At 36.2% G+C, this 20,777-nt stretch overlaps 1 protein-coding gene across 12 annotated transcripts in view; it reads right to left on the minus strand.

The window, feature by feature from the left end:
• abi2a (abl-interactor 2a) overlaps positions 1-20,777 on the minus strand; it is a 39,520-nt gene that overhangs the window by 10,985 nt on the left and 7,758 nt on the right. For 6 of the 12 annotated variants that reach the window (XM_042730978.1, XM_042730973.1, XM_019110268.2 and 3 more), the window contains exons 2-5: positions 7,425-7,592; positions 3,760-3,936; positions 3,576-3,593; positions 2,889-2,986 (exon numbers count right to left, since the gene is read on the minus strand). In XM_042730978.1, coding sequence (XP_042586912.1) covers positions 2,889-2,986; positions 3,576-3,593; positions 3,760-3,936; positions 7,425-7,592 — 461 coding nt within the window. The remainder of the gene's footprint in view (positions 1-2,888; positions 2,987-3,575; positions 3,594-3,759; positions 3,937-7,424; positions 7,593-20,777) is intronic. The other 6 variants (XM_019110270.2, XM_042730980.1, XM_042730975.1 and 3 more) reach the window with 1 other exon arrangement.

The following is a 20,777-nucleotide window of genomic DNA, read 5'->3' on the forward strand; positions in this document are numbered from 1 at the left end:
TCGGTTTAAAAACCTGCAATGGCAGCTGTTTGTGGAATTATCTTCCTTGCATGGGTTGTGCTTCAGCGCGGATGAATCTAATGTTTTGCGGAGTGTGTGTGTGGCAGTCATTCACCGCACCGGTGTGGATATTTACTGTACATCGCAATCACAGATTCTAGCCTACGTCTTGGAATATAAGACCCAAATAAGAATTTACACCAGATATTGTCATCTGAACAAGTAACTAACAAGTCTGCCACGTTTGTTCTGACCAACTGAGGAAAAAAAGCATTGCAATAAATCATGCTACCAATGGTGATTTAATCAAAAGATCGGTTAGCTCATATCACATCAAACCGTGCAAATTATTATTACTGTTATACTTTATTCTCAAATTACTAATGTTAACATCAGCATTGCATGACTATGAGTATAGTGTGTATTAGCGTGTGGATTTAAATTTCTGTACAGTCTAATCTCTAATTGTCATACCATTCGAATTTCATATTAAGAAATTATTTTTAACCAAAAAGCAAATAATGCTCCCTTCGAACTGGTTGTCTTTAAAATACAAATCTTGTGTACCCCCAAGCTATCTGTAAATTAATCAGAAGCACATTTAAAACTGGAATATAATTTAATTTCATAAACACATAATCCTTTCTGGATTACGATCCACATCAAAATGATACATTTAATTATTCCAGCTGCTGTGAGAAAAGGCTATAAACGATGCGCCACCTGCAGGATCTTCACATGCGATAGCCTAGTAGCCGGGACAACAACTTCATGTTTACAGACGTGATGTAATGATGCGACAGCATGCTCAAATTTCCTGCGAAATCCTACCCTTACCACTCAAATGAGAAAATATTATGATAATCTTACTGTTGTGAAACAGGCTAAAGTAAGGCGATGGTTTTGAACACTGGCTGGTTATATACTTGCTCAAATATTGATTTCGGATAATTTTTTACCAAAAAAAAAAATGTACAGACTGCAGCTTTAAATATCTGCTGCCATGTTATATATAAAACCATTTTGCTTTATTTAATGTCTGTCATTCTGAAATTTTACAATCAGAACTTTTATCAACAGCATGATTTCGGGTTTCTTTTAAAGGATGAGATTCCATACATGATTTTCAAGGTTGTGAAAAAGCATTTTGGATTTGAGGTCAGGAAAGTGCAGGTGAGAAACAGTAATTCAATCTGTGGAAACAAAATGTGAAGTCAGTATCACATTTTCTCCTCTGGTATCAAAAGAGAAAACGGGCATTGCTGTTTGAGGGCACCAGAATAAACTATTATCATACATTATTTATTAAAAAAAATTTTTTTTTTTTTTTTTTATTATTATTAAATTGTCTCTTCATCACAGGAAAAACTGCGTCTTAGAAGTACTCAACCTTGCTTTCTCCTAATGTTTTTAATTTACTTTAAAAGATGTGCTATTTTTACCAAAACATTGTGCTTCTTGACTATGACATGTAACAATTCACTTTTTTTTTTTTTTAAATGAAAGAAATAAAGTGACAGAAAATAAAACGCTAAAGCAACAGCAGACAAATCCTCCCAGGAAAAAAAATAAATAAACTATCAGACACATGATGAATCTCTTAAAAAGTAAAATTTCTTACAAAAAACAAATAAGTAAATAAATTAATTTTGCTTAGCCTAAATAAAATCATGCTACATTTTCATGACAAAGGAGATTTCAACCCCAGATTCTTTTTACCATAATGTGTGCAGGCACAATCACGTTCAATTTTTTTTTTACTGTATAACAGTAATTTACATTATTTTTTAAGTACAACAAATACTACTTTTTTCAACTGTACAATGTGAATTCACCCAAAAAGACACTCTATTGAAATGAAAATAAGTGTCACAAAGAAAATTGCAAAGAAAATCTTTACAGTCCTTTAAAATAGGCTTTTTTAATACAACTACTGACATCTTGACAAGTTTTGTGAGATTCACCCAACAGTTTTAACAGATAAATGCAGATTTACTATTTCCAATCACTTGCATATGGATTTTATGAGGGAACGAGCTTGAGCTGTGCTGTGTTGCTGACCTGTCCATTAAGCAGCACACAATCTGGCCTGCAATGACCAGCCATCATGGGGCGACACAGGAAACCAAAAGAGCGCCAATCTGCACAGCTAGTGCTCAGAAAACAGGGCAGGACACACCCTCTGTCCTCAATGCTCAAACATCAAGCTCACTCTTAATAATGAACACACTTTAAAAATTGAGCATATCTGATCTTTCATAATCACGGTTTCATGCTTTCACAATTTTAGATGCCAAAGCATATTTAGCACGCCTCTTTTCTGACCCAAATATAAAATCAGGCTCTTCACTGGCATAAAGAGAAACAAGGGATGTGAAGGATAATGTCATCTGTGGGGCTGAAGCTGAATTCTCCCTGAGGACTAAAAAGACATGACCCACACATGTGCTCCTGAACTCAACTAGAGCTGTGTGTGACCTACACTGAAAAACAGGCTTTTACTAGGAAATAAAAACCTCACAGTTGTTGTAGAAACATTATGATAAAAACAAAAAAAAAAAACATTGTTTTAAATTTTCTGATAAGTTGAAAGAATCATAAAGGACCAGTCAAATGTTTGAACACACTTGATGTTCCACATACTGGAAATTATTACTGTAACAATGACGAATTAGTAGGTGTACCGAGTCAAGTAGAATTTGTCATTCACTTCATGTATCATAAAAACTTTCCAGAATATATGTAAATCAAAACATTTCATGCTGTTCAAGAACCTCAGAGATGTGAGTATTATGAGCAAACACTTGAAATGAGTCATTCACTGCCACAATCTCAGTGGCCTATTCTCTCATTTGTGACCGCTAGAGCTACAAAGTGCATATACATACCCTATGGTGCCTTTGCCTGGCATTGGGGGGCTTGGTGGTTTCTGTGTGGGAGGTGTGGTGCGAAGAAGGCTGCCCATCTTCATGTTCTGGGTGTTGACCTATGACAATAACAAATCAACAACATCAAAAACAGCCTTCAGCTGTGAACAAAAACATCTCAGTTTCACAGAAAAGAAGGAAAAACAGTATCTAAGTTGACAACAGCCTAGAACAGCCGCATAAAATATAGAGCCACGGAGAGAAAGACTGCAAGAAAGTGTTTTATCCCATTTAGTTTTTAGAGAAAACAAAGGAAAGCCCAAACAAACAGAACAAGCTCGCTCACACACACACACACACACACACACACACACACACAAACCTACTACTGAGCAACATGCAACAATGATAAAAATGCAAATGTGATATGGAAATGATGAAAGAAGAAACAGGGATGATTGCCAAATGCTTGTTCAATTATTATTCACCACATTCCTCATTAATTCATATATATATAAGAAATTTCTGAGCATCCAAATATTGTTTTTGTATTAACTGACAAGCCTTTAAACCTAGAATAAATGAATCAAATAAAAAAAAAAAATCAGTATTCTCAGTCCATATTTAGGTCATATGAACTAAGGAATCAAACCTTATTCCTTCTCCATTCATGTCACCTGATCATTAGACAGCTGTAAAGGCCCTTACCTTGAACCTAAGTAACCACTTAAACCAAGAGCGAAGCAGAGAACAGAGGTGAGAGGAAGCACAGAGAGGTTAGTCACACATCTCAGACACAAAGAAAACCCACGTCTGATTCTGGCATTTGTTAGTTCAAAACAAACATGTTAGTCAGAAAAATCGTTCCTCGCAAGCTGAGCCCATGTCCTACCTTCACACCATGACCGATATCATCCAGCGTGCTGTAATCGATAGGTTTGCGAATGTACCTCACCGGCCTCTCGGGATTGGCTGGAGCAATGATTTTATGCGTGCGGGAGGTGTTCTTATTGGTTGTGAGGATGCCGATCTCCCGCCTCGCCACTTTTTCTTTGTGGATGTCCACCGTCTGGAGGAAAGAAAAAAAAAGTTACAAAAATTTAAAGACCTTTGAAATTACTAAAACCAAACTGGGTCATTCAGAACTATAACCATATTTGTATTTATGATAGATCATGATATAATAATATAGGACATTTGCATACAAAAGTCTTAAAGCTACAGTGGTACTGCATTGGAGCAAGAAACAACTTGAGGAAAAATGGGCTCTTTAAACTTTAAATTTGTGGAAGCAAGTTATGTGTGGCGAATTATTAAAGCGTGTAGTTGTGAGAGGTCTGAAATCTCTGTCAGCGGAGTTCTGTTTCATTTCACACGGCAATTTGGGAGAGGATTGTGTCAAAAGCACTTCACCAGAAGAGCTGCATTAGATGTTGTGCCGCTGTGTTTAATCGCTTTAGAGCCCATGCTGTTGACAGCTGTTAAATAAAAAATAAAAGAGGAAACACAGAGGGGGGATAAGCTGCTGCTGCTGGCATCTCAAACACAGCTAAATGATTTTCAGCATTAAGTGACAGTGATATGGTAAATAGGGATCGAGTCCAGAGCAACAGCTGAGTCCACAGATGAGGGCAGTCGAGAGAAGACAGATCAGAAGGAAAAAAAAAAAAAAAAAAGTGGAAGAGAGAAATCATCCAGGATGAAGAAATAGGCAGCTGCTGTTGACCTGGGATGCATTTCCCAGAAGCATCACTAGCAAACTATGCTTGCAAGTTTTTTCATTAGCAACATAGTTCAACGATCCAGCGTTTCCCAAAAACATACAGATGCATCATCAAATTAGAATATCATGAAAAACTTTTTTCTTTTGCTTTTTTTTTTTGGTAATTTATTCTCATCTTTGTCTTGAAAATATCCCATAGATTCCATATGAGGTTCAGGTCAGGCATGTTGGCTGGCCAATCAAGCACAATGATACCATGGTCAGCAAGCCACTTGGAAGTGGTTTTGGCACTGTGGGCAGGTGCTAAAGTCCTGCTGGAAAAGGAAATCAGCATCTCCATAAAGCTTGTCAGCGGATGGAAGCATAAAGTGCTCCAAAATCTCCTGGTAGACGGCTGCATTGACTTTGGACTTGTTAAAACACAACAGACCAACACCAGCAGAAGCCACAGCACCCCAAATCATCACTGACTTCAGAAACTTCACACTGGACTTCAAGCAGCTTGAATCTTGTGCCTCTCCAGTCTTCCTACAGACTCCAGACCTGGATTTCCAAATGAAATGCAAAATTTACATTTATCTGAAAAGAGGACTTTTGACCACTGAGCAACAGTCCAGTTCTTTTTCTCCTTAGCCCAGGTAAGATGCTTCTGAGGTTTGTTTCTGTTTCACAAATGGCTTGGTAGCCCTTTTCCGGAAGATGTCAGAGTGTAGTGACTCTTGATGCACTGACTCCAGCTTCAGTCCACTCCTCGTGAAGCTCTCCCAAGTGTCTGAACCGCTTTGCTTGACAGTATTCTCAAGCTTGTGGTCATCCCTGTTGCTTGTGCACCTTTTCCAACCCAATTTCTTCCTTCCAGTCAGACTTTCATGAGCTGTAAGCTCTAATCATCAAAATTAAAAAAAAAAAAAACTTTTGAAATGTCTTACTTTACATGTAAGTAAGATAAGCAAGCTATCTTTCATTTCATATCCATATATAAAAATACACTGAAAACAGTAATATTGTGAAAAAATTCAGAGGTGGACCTTAACTAAGTATTTTTTACTTCATTACCGCAGTCAAGTACAGTTTTCAAGTATCTGTGCTTTACCAAAGTATTTTTATTTTGGGAAACTTTTACTTCACTATATTCCAAATCATAATAATGTACTTTTTACTTCACTACATTTCATAAAAACATGTCATTCCTCGTTCCATTTTGAACTGGAGAATTCGTCATGCGTTTATTAATGTAAATGAAAATCATATTTGGGTCACGAGTGTCCATTGTCTGCGAACTAAAGCTGCTGTAAAAATATTTGTGTATTGCCATCTGAACGGGGTAAGTTTTACTTAAAAACTAAACATAATGTTAAAATAACCCAAATTAATGCCCATGCATCTACCCCACTACCGTAGCACTTTCAAATGATGTAAAACCAGTATGTTTGCATAGTGTTCTTCTTAAAATGCAAACACATTTTGCCCAGTCTTGTATGTTTATATTTGGTAACACACATTTAGTTTTTCCTTAGTCCATTATCCTACATGGTATATTTTGCTATTTTCACTTATTTAAACACTTGAATTTTATTTAGCATTTTTTGAAAATTATAAAATAAAAATATTAATCAATCAGTATTTTTTTTTACTTTTAATACTTAAGTACATAAAAAAATCAAGTACTTTTGTACTTTTACCCAAGTAAAATCGAAAAGGAGTACTTTTACTCAAGCATTTGATCTGTGTACTTTGTCCACCTCTGGAAAAATGATTACAATTTTTTATTTGATTGCATTATAAAATGTAATTTATTCCTGCAATGACAAAGATACATTTTCAGCATCATTACTCCAGTCCTTCCGTCCTCCCGTGCTCCTTCAGAAATCATTATAATATGCTGATTTACTGCTCAAGTAACATTTCTATTATTATCAGTGTTGAAAGCAGTTGTGCTGCTTAATATTATTATATTTTTAATAATATTTTCAGGATTCTTTGATGAAAAGAAAGTTCAAAAGAACAGCATTTATTTCAAACAAATCTTTTGTAATATTATATATTACTTATAACGTCACTTTTGATCAATTTAATGCAAAATTGCTAAATAAAAGAAAACAAAATTAGATATCATCAAAAGTTTTCTTCCATATTTGAGTTTCATGTGTGTGGTCTCTTGTCCGGTTTACTGTGGTACTGTGAATAGTTAAAGCTCAGAGCTTTGTGCAATGTAACGGTCCAGATGTGACGCCACAGTGAGGAATTTCCCACAAGTGGAAGAGGAGAGAGAGAGAGAGAAAGAGAGAGAAGTGTTGATGGAGGAAAAGAGAGAAGGCAGGGGCAAGAACACACAAACGAGTTTGTGTGACTAACATTTGCTTGTATCGTTGGCTGGCACAAAACACTACAGCAGTCGCACCAGACCCCTGCAGTTACTCTGCATCTGATTTACAGCTCCTTACAGTCTGTGACTCTGTGGGAAGATGTTTAATTACAGAATCAATGAGACTTGAAAAGTGGCTGGACAAGGATCCTGTCTGATCAGCCAACCAAAGATCTGAACAATTAAAACACAAAAAAGCAAGCCAATCTTTGATAATTGTACTTTTAATGTGTGGCCATTTTTGAAGGCATAATGTTTGATTAAAGTAAAGTTAAGTCTAAAGTTTTCTACACTAATTTTAGCGTCAGAACCACTTATACTTCAGCCTCTTATAATCTACCTTTTACCTAACCATGTCATGCTCATTTGCCTGTCACCTAGCAGACTCTTCGAGCCATCAGTCGTTCTTCAGTAAATATAGCCCAGAGTGTGAGATTGTATGGGGAGGTGTGGTGTGTTGCTAGGTTACCTGAGAGATGTGGTTGATGGAGGACTCCATTCGGCGCAGCTGGGAGGCCTGGATGTCGAGCATTTGGAGCACATTGTTGGCGAGTGTGTTGATCAGGTAGGCCACACTGGCCAGTGACTGAGTGGTGTAGTTCTTGGTTTCCTCTAGAGCGGTGTGCTTGTTTGGAGACTGATGGAGAAATAAAAGAGCAATAGTCAGTGCACCATTAAATCTGCTCAGCCATTTCAAAATGTGATATTGGAGTACACAGAGTGATTTTTGATGGTTAAAAATATATTTATTGCAACTTGTCTCCATTCATGTTTATCAGTTTTTGAAGCATTTTTTAACACGGCAACGAACAAATGGCAGAAGCTGTTTAAGCATTAGTTGTCCTAAAATCTGTCAAAAAAAATTGCAAAAAGGTGGAAAATTTGCCGTAAATTTCTGAAATATTCCAGAAACTTTGGAAACTTTCCAGGATTTTTTTTTTTCAATATTCCAGGGATTTTTGGAAAGTTTTCAGAAATGTTCCACCCCTTTGCAACCCTATTTGCAAGTTTTGTTTCTTACTATGGATGTAGGTAAACATCCACCTCATCCAACACTTTCTGCTTTCTGTCTTAAAAAGTTTCCTGTTAGAGTGAAAGACTGATGGGATTCAGTGCGTGAGTATGAGTAAAGTGTCTGGATGAATCAAACTGAATCACAAACAATTTTAGGCCTTATTGCGTAACCATTTGATAAATTAGAAGAAACAATCATTCATTAACAGATTTGGTGCAGAAAAGTTCAGAAAACACACAAGATTATTGCTGAAATATTATCATTGAAACTAATTCTCAGGTTAGTATACAGTATTCACCACCATAAGAAAAAAAACTGTCAGTAATATTTTACTGGGGCTCGTGCAACGCCCCTGGTGTGGAATGTCAGGATCTAAGCAGTTCTTCTGTGACATCAAGCTGCACAGTCACATGACCCAGGCTTTGATCCCTAGGCTGACAGAGAGAAAGTGTACGTGTGTGTGTGTGTCTGTGTACACAATTCCTGTCTTTGTCCCAGGACGGTACCAGGAGGGAACAGTCACCTCTCACATACTTTTGACTGTGCTATTACAGATTGCAAACCGCTGTAACACACATTCAACAGACCCCACACGACAACAGACCACTGTGGATCTCAAACAGCCTTAAACCAGCACTAAAAAATTTATATTAACAAATAACAACTTTTTAGTGACAAACAAGAGATCTATTGTACAGACAGCGTTGCTGGTTTTGATATATTGATAGATATGCTAAATTAACCACTTATCTGATAATACAATGTAATTTAACTTAAAGACTAGGGATGCACGATAAATATCGGCACAATATTAATACACATCTCGCCAGTAAAGCCGGTTCTGTAATCAGCAGTAAATCTCTATGTGCGTGCATTCACGTAGAGCAGCATTTACTACACAGAGCCGTTGTTCACTGACAAGCTGCACAATACCACAATCATATTTTGTGCAGCTTGTCAGTGAACATCGCTCTGTGTAGTAAATGCTGCTCCGCGTGAAAGCATGTGCATGTAGAGATGTACCGCTGATTACAGAACGGGCTTTACTGACAAGATGTGCATTAATATAGTGTTATTTATCGTGCATCCCTAATCATGACATTTAAGTTCTAATAGCTAATAGGGCTAGACAAAAAAAAAAAAAAAAAACTGATTTCTTGATTTTACAAAACAATATTGATTCTTAAATCCCAAGAATCGATTAGTCTAGCCTGTTTTTTGTTAGTGAAGGAAACACTGTAGCACACCTCTCATCCAATAAATCACAAAAAGCTTTGTGCTTTGTTACTTTTGATATGAAACTTCATGATTTCAAATTCTGTCCATTTTATTACAGTATTCAAACAATAAATGCTGTTTTGCCGGTGGAGTGACAAATCGTTGTAGCGCCTCAGTTAAGTTGTGGCAGGTGAACTGATCAACTCCTCCACTTTAATACCAGTTTCAGCATGAAATAAACATGGATGAACATCTGAAGGTTTCTGAAAAGAGTACAACTTACCGAAATCTGTATCCCGTATCATGCAATCTCTTAGTTTAACAGGTTAGTTAACAGGTTAGTTAATCGGTGTTTCAACACACAAATATATCAACATAACAGCTTGTAAACAATGTCATGTAACGTCACATTTAACTTACCTCAGATAAAAAAAAACACGTTCTGTGACCAAAAACTTGTTAGTTGATTTTTTTTTTTGAAAATTTGGCATATACTGTACCTGATATATATCCAAAATAACCCATATTGAATCAAACTGGAAGTCTAAAGCTTGTGAATCAGAATGAAATTGAATCGTGAGATTTGTGTCAAACCCAGCACATTTTTTCGATAATTTCTTCCACAGTTGATCAGATGATTGCATTCTCCTAGCTAATCAATCAATTTATCAGTAAATAACCCTTCACCTGCCCATCTAAACTTGCATGAAAGAGCAGTTAATTAGTGACCAAACACGTGACAAAAAATAAATCATTCAGTCGCATGGATGAACTTATTTTCACATAATGATTTGCACCACTGAATGCGTTTACTGCACTGAAATGCTGCAGGCCCAGAAGAGGCTGTGGGCTTGCAGTGGGCAGGCATGTAGGCCAGGAAGGCCCGTCCTCCCCCAGGACACACAACGACACACTGACACTAATATGCAGATGCAGTGCGCTGACCCACGCTGATGACATCACAGCTGCATCTGAGCAGAGAGTGTGGAGGAGGAGAGACCATCCCACACAGAGATGACCCTTCAACACTATGAGAAGCAGTGACTGGAGATGAAACACGTCCCTCACAAACTGCTGCAATGCATCGCTCACATAAAGATGCTCAAACAAACAACTAGTCAATAATCAAACCAACACATTTAAGTAGAGAACTGGGAAACTCATTAAAACACAAAAAAAAAAAAATCAAAACATTTCAGAACATATTCCAAATTAATGTCAGGTTGCGGTCAAAATAACTAGCAAAAGAAATAAATCCCAAACAGTTCCCAAATGTATTTGCACAGCACTTTTCACAATACAAATTGTTAGGGAAATCAAAGCACTTTATTCACACAATTCTGCGAGCCTTGAGCTTTTTAAAAGACGCAAGATGAATGATCATAGGACAGCTGCACATTGGACCTGATTTCTGTTTGGTTTCCTTTAAATTTGTTTCCTTTGGTACATCGAACATCACTACACTACATTAGACTTCCATGCATGCATTTCACTTTACATTACTGATTCCAGACTGCTACACTTTAAATTGTTCTTAATTTTGTTATAGTTTGATTCTGTTAATAAGTGTTGTGCTTTTTTAATGAGGGCTTTCTCATGTGTCCCTGTTTTTGTTGTGTCCCTTTTGAGCCACGGGGCGTAACAATGTCAATAACTAGGGCCATTTTTCATGTGAGTGATAATTGCTCTGACTGGCTATTACACTGTATGTGAATCTGGATGACTGGAGAGACAGAAGCAGATGACTATCATTGGTAGTGTTCATTTTGTTAACGAAAACTATGACGAAAAATGTTCGTTGACTTGCTTTTTTCCCATGACTAAAACGAGACGAAGACAAGATGACAATAAGGTCAATAAACGATAACTATGACTATATCAAGCAATTTCATTGACAAAATCAGACAAGACTAAAATGTATATATATAATAAAAAAATACTTTACCGAAAAACCTCTTTATAAGACAACTGCGGACTGCTGTACACTCCTCTGTTATGCAAACTTTCATGTGTGCTGACGGTTGCCAGATATCAGGCGTTTAAATCCCCAAATCAGAGCTTCGCTGTTACAAGGATACATTGTCTGATTTGCTTATTTTAAGCAATCTGGCAACCACGCGCATGCGCTCGAATCTAAATGAAAGTGTCATTCAGCCGATCTGTGTTTTGTCATGAAATCTCGACTATTACTGTTTGCGATTGTGGTTGCTGAATAAATGCACTTACTCAACCACTGTTGTTTTAATAGAGAAATAGGCTATTGCAATTTGGAATTAGTGGAAATAAGTTTTTTTAGACTTTTTTTTTTTTTTTTTTTTTTTTTTTTATGTCTACACTGTTGACTGTACAGTTGTAGGCTGCTCATTCAAGTTCAGATGAAGGAAATAAAATATGCATTCTCACAACAGTCTAAAACATTTTACCATATAAATACTGTATAGTAATAATTCATCATTAGTTCATTAGCAATCGTTTGGCATAAATGTGCACTATTTATTGATTAAACCCAAACTGAAGCAGTCAGAAGTGCTGCTACGCAAGTCTGTAATGTACGTAACAGCGCCGCGTTTTCCCGCTGTTAGATCAGATACAATGCAAATGTATGTAACTACTACCACATAAGACATCAGTCCTCCTGACTCAGTCTGACTGGATATCTTCCCAAATTGTCCTTGCCTAACATTTTTTGTCTTGTTTTTATTCGTTGACAAAAATTAGAGTATATTTTCCTTTTAATTCTTGTCATTAAAAACTAGTTTTTATTTAGTTATCATCTCGTTTTCATTAGTGAAAAAATGTTGTTGACAAAAATAATGTCAACGAAATTAACACTGGATAAGTGGTTCAGTGAATCAAATGCTTATGAGTCAGCCTATGCTGGTCACTCTGTATGCTTGTTTTTTTGTGCAGTTTAATAAAAAGCTTTCTTGCCTTGATTTTATTCAAATGTACTTTTGTGTATTTTAAAAATAGAAAGTGTGTCTGTGACACCTGAACTGACGTGGGTCTGCAGGGCAGTGAAGTTCTTCTCATTATTTTAGCTGCTTTTGTCTGAAATGAAAAGAGAGCAGGTACAGGTGTCATTTACTGGCCGCCCCACTAAACCAAACAGTACATCTCTCTGTTTCAATCACACACAAATGGAGGCAGGGTCTGTGGGTAATTACACGGTAGTGTGCCCATTAATGAATGTTCAGCTGTGTGCTCACAGCACTGACCACAGCAAAAGGACACATTGATTTTTCAGTGATGACTCAAATAATTACACTCTGAAAATGAACAGGTGGGTAGAACCAGAGATGCTGATGACACTTTTGTTCCTCTGTGCATGTTCATGCACAGAGCTCACAGCTCTATTCATCAGACAACTCTCCAGAGACCTCTTTCAACAGTAAGAGCTTTACAAATAGGGTGTCAGACCGCTGGTGGTGCTACTGGCGTGATTACACTTTTCTGAAGCGTGACTGTGGCACAGCTCAACTGAAAGCAATGAACCTTACAGATGAGCTGAAGCAATAATCACTGTCAAAGGATGTCTCAAGTATTGCAGTAATACTCAATTGAGCAAATCTGATGGTTCAGATGGTTCTTTTCAATAAAGCTTTCAAAAAGAGAATGATATAGAGAGAGAGAGAGAGAGAGAGAGAGAGAGAGAGAGAGAGAGAGAGAGAGAGAGAGAGAGAGAGAGAGAGAGAGATTCCTTTTCATTTCATCAAGATTTTTGTCTTAAAATGGCCATCTATCCCCCGCTTTCTATATATTGCCACCATGCATCAAAAACGTATGCTGGTCGACCACAAGTCATGGCTCAATAGTGTACCCAGAAGCACTTTACATCTCTCTTAAAGGGATAGATCACCAAAAAATTAAAATGTTGTCATTATTCACTCATCCGTAGGTTGTTCCAAACCTGAAAAGGTTTCTTTCTTCTGTTAAACACAAAATTATATATTTTGAAGAATGCTGGAAAACAAACAGTTGATGGCAGCCACTGACTTCTTAGTAAATTTTTTTCCCATACTATAGAAGTCAATGGCTACTGTCAACTGTTTGGTTACCCACATTTAGGGTTGCAAAGGGGTGGAAAATATCTGGTAAGTTTCCGGAAACTTTCCAAAAATCCCTAGAATATTAAAATAAAATCCTGGAAAGTTTCCAAAATTTCTGGAATGTTTCCAAAATTTACTGGTAACTTTCCACCTTTTTGCAACCCTACCCACATTCTTCAAAATACCTAACTTTTGCCATCAACAGAAGAAAGAAACTAAGCATCACTGTCATTATTGATCATTGACAAAATCTTTGATTCTTATTGTGATCAGTAAGCATCTAGCATCCACCCAGTGACCGTCTATTAACCTTTAATTTACTGTAATTGCCATAACAATGCCCTGGCAACAGGACATAAATTTGTTTAAATAGGTTTAATTATTTAGATTGATGGCTTGACTACTTATATGAGTTTGCTAGAGTTTGAAGCAAAAACAACACTGATTCGTTGTCATGTGAAGATGCAGTCGAGGATGTATCGCAGATGTGGAAGACTAAACTGAGAATCAAAGCAGCCCACATCGTCTCTCCTCCTACACACACAGACTCATCTTTCTTTCATTTTTATTAGCATGTATATGAATGAAGAGGCGGAGAAGAGGAGTATTATCAGCATCTGTCTCCCAGTACGATGTTCTCTCTGTACTGCAGGAGAATTATGGCTCATGTCACCATAACTGCTGCCTGTCAGTACGTCAGACTACAGCCGGTCTGATGACAAAGACTCACACAGAGAGAGAAAAAGGCAGATACCAAATGTGGAAAACAGTGTGTGGCTTCAACATCTAGAGTTTATACGTGATCTGTGACATTTTGGAAACCAGAAAATACATGAACTGCACAGGGATTTAAATAAGTACAGGACAGGTGCTAGTGACCATCTGAGTACAATTACTGCATCTGTTGTCGGGGAAACAGGGATTTAATGAAACCATCATTAAACAGATAATTAACCTGGAACACAGGGACCTGTGCTACACGAGTGGCTGGCTTATAGTGGATATATATATGGCACAGCCTCCCGTATGCGCACACACACACCAGACACATAACACAATACACATTCTTCTCACAAAAACAAAACCTCACCACCATTTTGACTAACAAAATGTTTCATGAAATTCAAGATCAAGAAGTCACTTTAACATGAACCAGAAATTTGGGGGGGGGTAATCAACATTATATCAATGACGATAATTAGTATGCATCCACAGAGACAAAAAAATAGGGTGTTGTGTGCACACACAATGTAATGTCGGTTTCATTCATACTGGAAGCTGGAGGGCACCCTCGTGCATAAACTCCACATATGCATCACAGAAGAAATGGAACTGATGACGTTCCAGGAAATCCCTACATAGACAAAGACATCCAGCTATAGCGGAGTAAAAAGAAAATAGAAATGCTTAAACTGATCAAACAGGAAGACAATAAACACACAATTGTGACAATATATGGTTTATCTGTGTTTTTCAAGCCATTTTGGGTATTTTAATAAGAACAAAGTATATTTATAATTAGGGGTGTAAGAAAATATCGATACATGTGAGTATCTCGATATTTTGTTTGGCGATACTGTATCGATTCTCAAAGACGGAATATCGATATTTAAAAAATAAAAAATAAAAAAAATTCATAAAAGATTCATGGCAATTGTTTCGTTTTGAGTTCATATCCCGACTGCTAGATAGCAGTCTTCATCTCTGAACTTAAACAGTGACAGGAAATACTAGCATTAGGGCACGCCACTATTGTTAGTGTTAGTTTGGTTTGTTGATATTTGTGGTTGATGAGTGAATTGTTATAGTTGTATTTTCGGTGTACAAAGCTGAAGTGTGACATCATTTGGGCTTTTGTGGTAACGTCCGCCCCGGGACCACGGCGCAGGTGGCACCTCATTTCCGCCGCTTGCGGGGCGCGGTAGGGTCGCCGCATGGCTGCAGCTTTCTCTCATGGTGGGGGTGTTTTGTGCAGTTGGGGCGGTGCTCACATCAGAGTATCTGTGATTCCACACGGAACATAAATACAAACTGAAAAACCTGTAAAATCCAAGTTGAAAGGTTCTGAGAATGTTCAAAATCTGTATTTATTTTATTGTTTTACAATTGTTTTGTTTTGTTTATTTTTCATTGATATTAAGCAGATTAAATTTTTTGTTCAGATCAAAATGTTATGACATTGTATGTCACAATTGTAAACAAACTGTGAACCTTTAAAGCAGGGTCTATACTGTATATGGTCTTTTTATAAAATACATTTTATACATACACATTTAACTAAAGAATGCTGCAAGCACTTGGATTTTTCCCCCTTGACTTGTACTGCACAAAAAGTGGTTGAATAACTTTGAATGTTACAGGGACTAGGGATGTTCATTTTAACCGGCTAACTGTTAACCGACCATTAAGAATTTTGAACAATTAATACAATCAGTTAAACGGTTTAAAAAGTAATTAATTTATTTTCAGTAATTTATCAAAATATTTAAAAAGGTTTGCTGCATGGTTAAAATAATCTATGCGTATAAATTTTTTTATTTATTTTTTTTTTTAAAGAGAGAGAGAGAGAAAAAACAAGTAACATTTGATTATTTCATTCAAAAATAGGCCTAATGCCAACTGGAAATGTTTACAAACATTATAATAAACACTGTAAACATAGCTAGGTTATTTTAGTTCCCCTCACTCCACAACAAATCCTTTCAGTTAACAGTATTTAGAAAAGAACAAGATTTAAAAATATAAAAAGCTATAGCAATATAAATGACAAGCCAAAACGAATTAATTTAGGTTAAAACGAAACTTAAACCAACTTTGGGTCTCTCATTCGACACAAAATCAAATATTTCCGTATTTGCTATGTATTGTAAAGACAAATTATTATTTATTAGGTGCTATGTACTTCACTGGCATTCCAATATCCACGTAAAACAAAATGTTGCATAACAGCACATAACGGCACAGATTTTACTAAATATTTAAACTGAGCAGTGTTTTATTTTTTTCCTCCATATGTTTGACTGACTGTATTTTATTATGATAAAGAACAGGCTGCATTGTCAAGGTAGCAAAGCTTAACTGTGTGTGAGATTGCAGGACACTTGTTCTGAGGGGATTTTTTTTCGTTATATCAGTGTTAGCTATTAGGCCTACTCCTTTTAGTCATAAAGATAATCGGAATTGTAAAAGGTTTGCCTTTATGTGTGTACATTTACAATAAAAACAAATCTTTGTACTTTTGTAATATAAGCCTATAAGAAAAATAGGATGCTGTTTTCTGCCATCTTTCCTTTCGCACAGCACAAAAATGAAACAAAACTCTGCATACTAGGCTACCTGTTGCACTGTTTTAGTTCATTTTCTTAATTTATTATTAAAGTAAAAGTATATTTCTCGTATAGGCTTATTTATTATATATAGCCTAGCTTTATTATGTTTTTCTCCGCTCGCAGAAGCGCTGCAGGTGGGTGATGTGATATGATATGACCATGTGAATCCTCATATTCTGTTGTTTGCTGCTTTTTGCCAATGTAAAATTTATTCCCGGGAAACAAATGTTAGTATTTTTAATGGGTCACAGACACTTATCCTTTCTTATTTAATTCAATTCTAATTTAAAATAATCTTGTTGGTTAACGAGCGTCGGCTGTCGGTTAGGAAAAAATAACTGAAATGAACATCCCTAACAGGGGGTGATTATTGCAAATGCAGATCCCAGTGTGTTCTGGTTAAACAATTTTTTTTTGCTAAGGTTTGCATATGGTGGTGTGTTCTTAATGACAGCTTTCCTAAATATATATCCTATTCCTAAAATGAGAAATATACCAATATATCGCCTTGCTTACAGTATTGCAATGTATCACAATATATCGTATCCCAACCCAGATTCTAGCTAATACACAGCTCTTGCTGATACATTTATAATGCACTGCTAATCGACATAGGATTTCTGCCTCATTCTGTGATATGAAACCAGGTCTGGCTACAAAAATAAGTTATTTCAAATACTTGACTGATGTTATAAAGTGAATTTGGAGTAAAAGTATGTCAATAAATCTCTTTGTTGGACAACAGGTTTGTAAACAGGCTCATTCACATGCAAAACTTTATCACACACGTTTTTGTAGTACATTTATTCATTGCACAGAACAATTTTTTTGTCACATTGTACAATTCTGACCAAACCAATTCCAGATTGTAGAGGCAGCTACACATTTAGCGATAAACTCCTCCTAGGTTTCACGTCCGCCTCCCACCAAGTCACTCCACCTGGTTTTATTGTTGTAATCGCAGGAAGACTAACTCTTATTGTGGAAAGAATTTGTACCTGTATATTGCAAAAGATAAGATATCTCCCATTCCTATTATTGACTAAAACATTTGAATGGTAGGGTATATGCCCTGAAATATTGAACTATGATTAATTGAAAAAGCAACACAAAATACAATGAAAGTCTAGTGAAAAGACATGTCTTATATATATGTACTAGGGGTGTAACGATACACATATTCATATTGATCCGTTGGGTCCGAGGCTTTCGGTTCGGTACGCATTACAAACAGAACGATTTGTTGGACTAATCCTATTACATATGGAAAATAAAAGAGCTTAAAGTGTGTGAAATATAGGGCTGTGACGGTGGCAGATTTTTACCACCGCGGTGGTAATGGGACCAACTACCACCGGTGACAAGGTGCTGAGATATATATGTATATATATAATAATTAGTGCAAAACACTAAAATAAATATAAAATAAATAATACAGTTAAACAAGAAAGTAGCCTAAACAAGAAAGTTAAATACACCCTGTCTACCGGACGCAAGAGGTGCGGCGCAACAAAATACTATATAACTCATTATAATAAGTGATGCTACACTGGATTCAGCATGACACTACATGACAAATCTCATAATGTGTGATGCTTTGTCGTATTTGTGAGGTACTGAAGTAGAGTTCATATTTCTTTTTTTGAGGTGATGATAAAGATGTTACGACGTGACGGTGTGACACTGTTCCGGTGCCAAGCAAGCGGCGCATTAACTCCTCGTCTGCACGAGCTCTCTTTTGAAATAGGAATAGTTTGCCACATTTCTTATTAATATCTTTCATTTATCGCATCGAAAGATGATGAACTTGTATCGACGATAGCCAGAAATATTGTCAAAAACATCAATTATTCGCAATATTAAGAGGATTTGGCATTCTTATTTTTATTAGGCCTATTATTATTAGTTTCTTTTATTATTAAATTAAAATTACAATTAATTTCCCCCACAATATTACCACATAACTGACGAGCTGCGAGGATAACAAAAGGATTAGGCTATTTACTCAATTAAAATGTTTTTAAAAAAGGTCTTTTAAAACAGGTCTATTATACAATGAATTATAGGCCTATAATTAAAATATTAAAACTGCAGTCATCAATAAAAATCAATGAAATAAAAAGCTTTAAACCTATTTCCAGCACCAACAAAAACAACCTGTTTAATGTGAAATACTTCTTTTTTTTCAGTATGTACGGGCCACAAGATAAATATTAAGGGAATAAATGAAAACAGTTAGCTATATACTATTTCAGTATATGCTGAAGTAGATACATTTCTTGTTGTTTCTAAGAGAATTTGCGGCGTCAGGTACCGAACGCTTCGTCATTACTCAGTCATTCCGTTTTTTCCTTGCACTTTTTGTATAGCGAATTGACTGAGATTAAGACGTTAGTAAGTTATTAAGTATGTAATGTTTATTTATGTAGATTTTTTATATTGTTATGTTTTACCTATGCGCTGAACAAAGTCAAAGATAAACATAAAATAAACAAAACAGATGATACAGTAAAACAATGGAACATAGATAAAATCCAATTTAAAATGCCTGGGAATAAAGATATGTTTTCAACTTCATTTTAAAAGTTGTGATAGAAGGTGCAAGGCAAATGTCCAGTGGAAGTTGGTTCCAGAGACGGGGGGCCACAATAGAAAAAGCCCTATCACCCTTCGTTTTTAGGCGTGAACGAGGGACAACTAAAAGAGCTCTATCAGAAGATCTTAGAGATCTGGAGGATGAAACAGGAATAAGATGATCTGAGAGATAAGATGGGGCTTGACCGTTCACTGGCATAACACTTGTGCAAAGTTTCCACGTTGCTTGTTTGATATCCATTGGCTCACCTTCATGGTTTAAAACAGAAATATTTCCAACATTGCGACGTAACCAATTACCCCAGTACCGCACATACCGAACTGAACCAAACCATGACACCACTGTGTCATATCAAACCGAACCATAAATTTTGTGAATCGTTACACCCCTAGTTTGTACCTATTGCATAGCAATAAAGATAGAATTCTTGTTGTTAACCAAAACATTATATAAAATTATGTGATTTTCAAAAAATTCCATTGCTACCAAAAGAAACTCACATTAAATCCAAAGTGAATTCTACAAATAAATGTATTATTCAATGTATTATTCAATGTATTATTCAATATATTGCCCAAACCTATAATATAATTAAATTAAAAAATGTATACACAATATATGCATTTGTTACATTTATTTCTAGTTAGTTAATTTGATTAATTTGTGTGTTTTCTTTTCTGTTCGTAAAGACATTGCATGTTGAACTTGATCAACCATTCTCCATTTATACCATCTGCACTGTGATTGGCTGGATTAGTGCCACCTTGTAATTGCGTCGCTCACACTATAAGACCAGGTTAGGCCAGTCACGATAGCAACTTTTTGTTGTGCGTTATATTGCCCCAGAAATAATTGCGATAAGCGATATTTTTGAGTTTTTAAAGACCATTTTATGCTACTGAATATATAATCATAATGTATCAGCATAATAATGCAAGTAGACCTACACACTTCCAAATGACAACAAACTTTTAATTTTTTAAAATATTTAGATCATGGATATTAAGTATCAAAATATTAGATACCTTAAAAAACTTGAATAATCCCTGACCTTCTTTTCTCTGTAAATTAAGGGTGCGCTTTTTCTGAAAACACAATCACTACATAGCAGTCAGATGTTCGCATGCACAAAGGCACAGATCCATAAACAAGGCCATATCTGCAGAAGAAACTTTTTTTTTATAAGCATTTTTTAAATTTGAACTAACACCTCATGACTTAGTTCTGTTGCAGACCTTGAAAAATCTGTCTGCAACAGCAAAATCCAGCCAAAAGTCCTGTAGTGAGCTTGCCATAAGACAGCGCTGCTCCAGACAAATCTGTAAAATGTAAGACAGAACAGCTCCTATGAATGCAGTCATTTCAACCGAATCAATATCACAGATGTCAGTTACAACAAAAGAGCACATTCTATATAACAGGGCATGTATCAAACAGCTGTGGACTCTTACAAATACTAACAAAAGACAGTTTCACTTCAGCACTCCCTCCATCACACTCCCGTTCTCTCCTTCTTACCATCTCTGTCACTTTCTTTCTCACTGTGTGTGTGTTTGTGTCTCTCGCTCTCAAACACTAGCAACTGCAGTGTTTTGCCTGCCTGTCCCTGACACGC

Source organism: Cyprinus carpio, chromosome B9 (genome assembly GCF_018340385.1).
Source record: "Cyprinus carpio isolate SPL01 chromosome B9, ASM1834038v1, whole genome shotgun sequence".
NCBI lineage: Eukaryota > Metazoa > Chordata > Actinopteri > Cypriniformes > Cyprinidae > Cyprinus > Cyprinus carpio.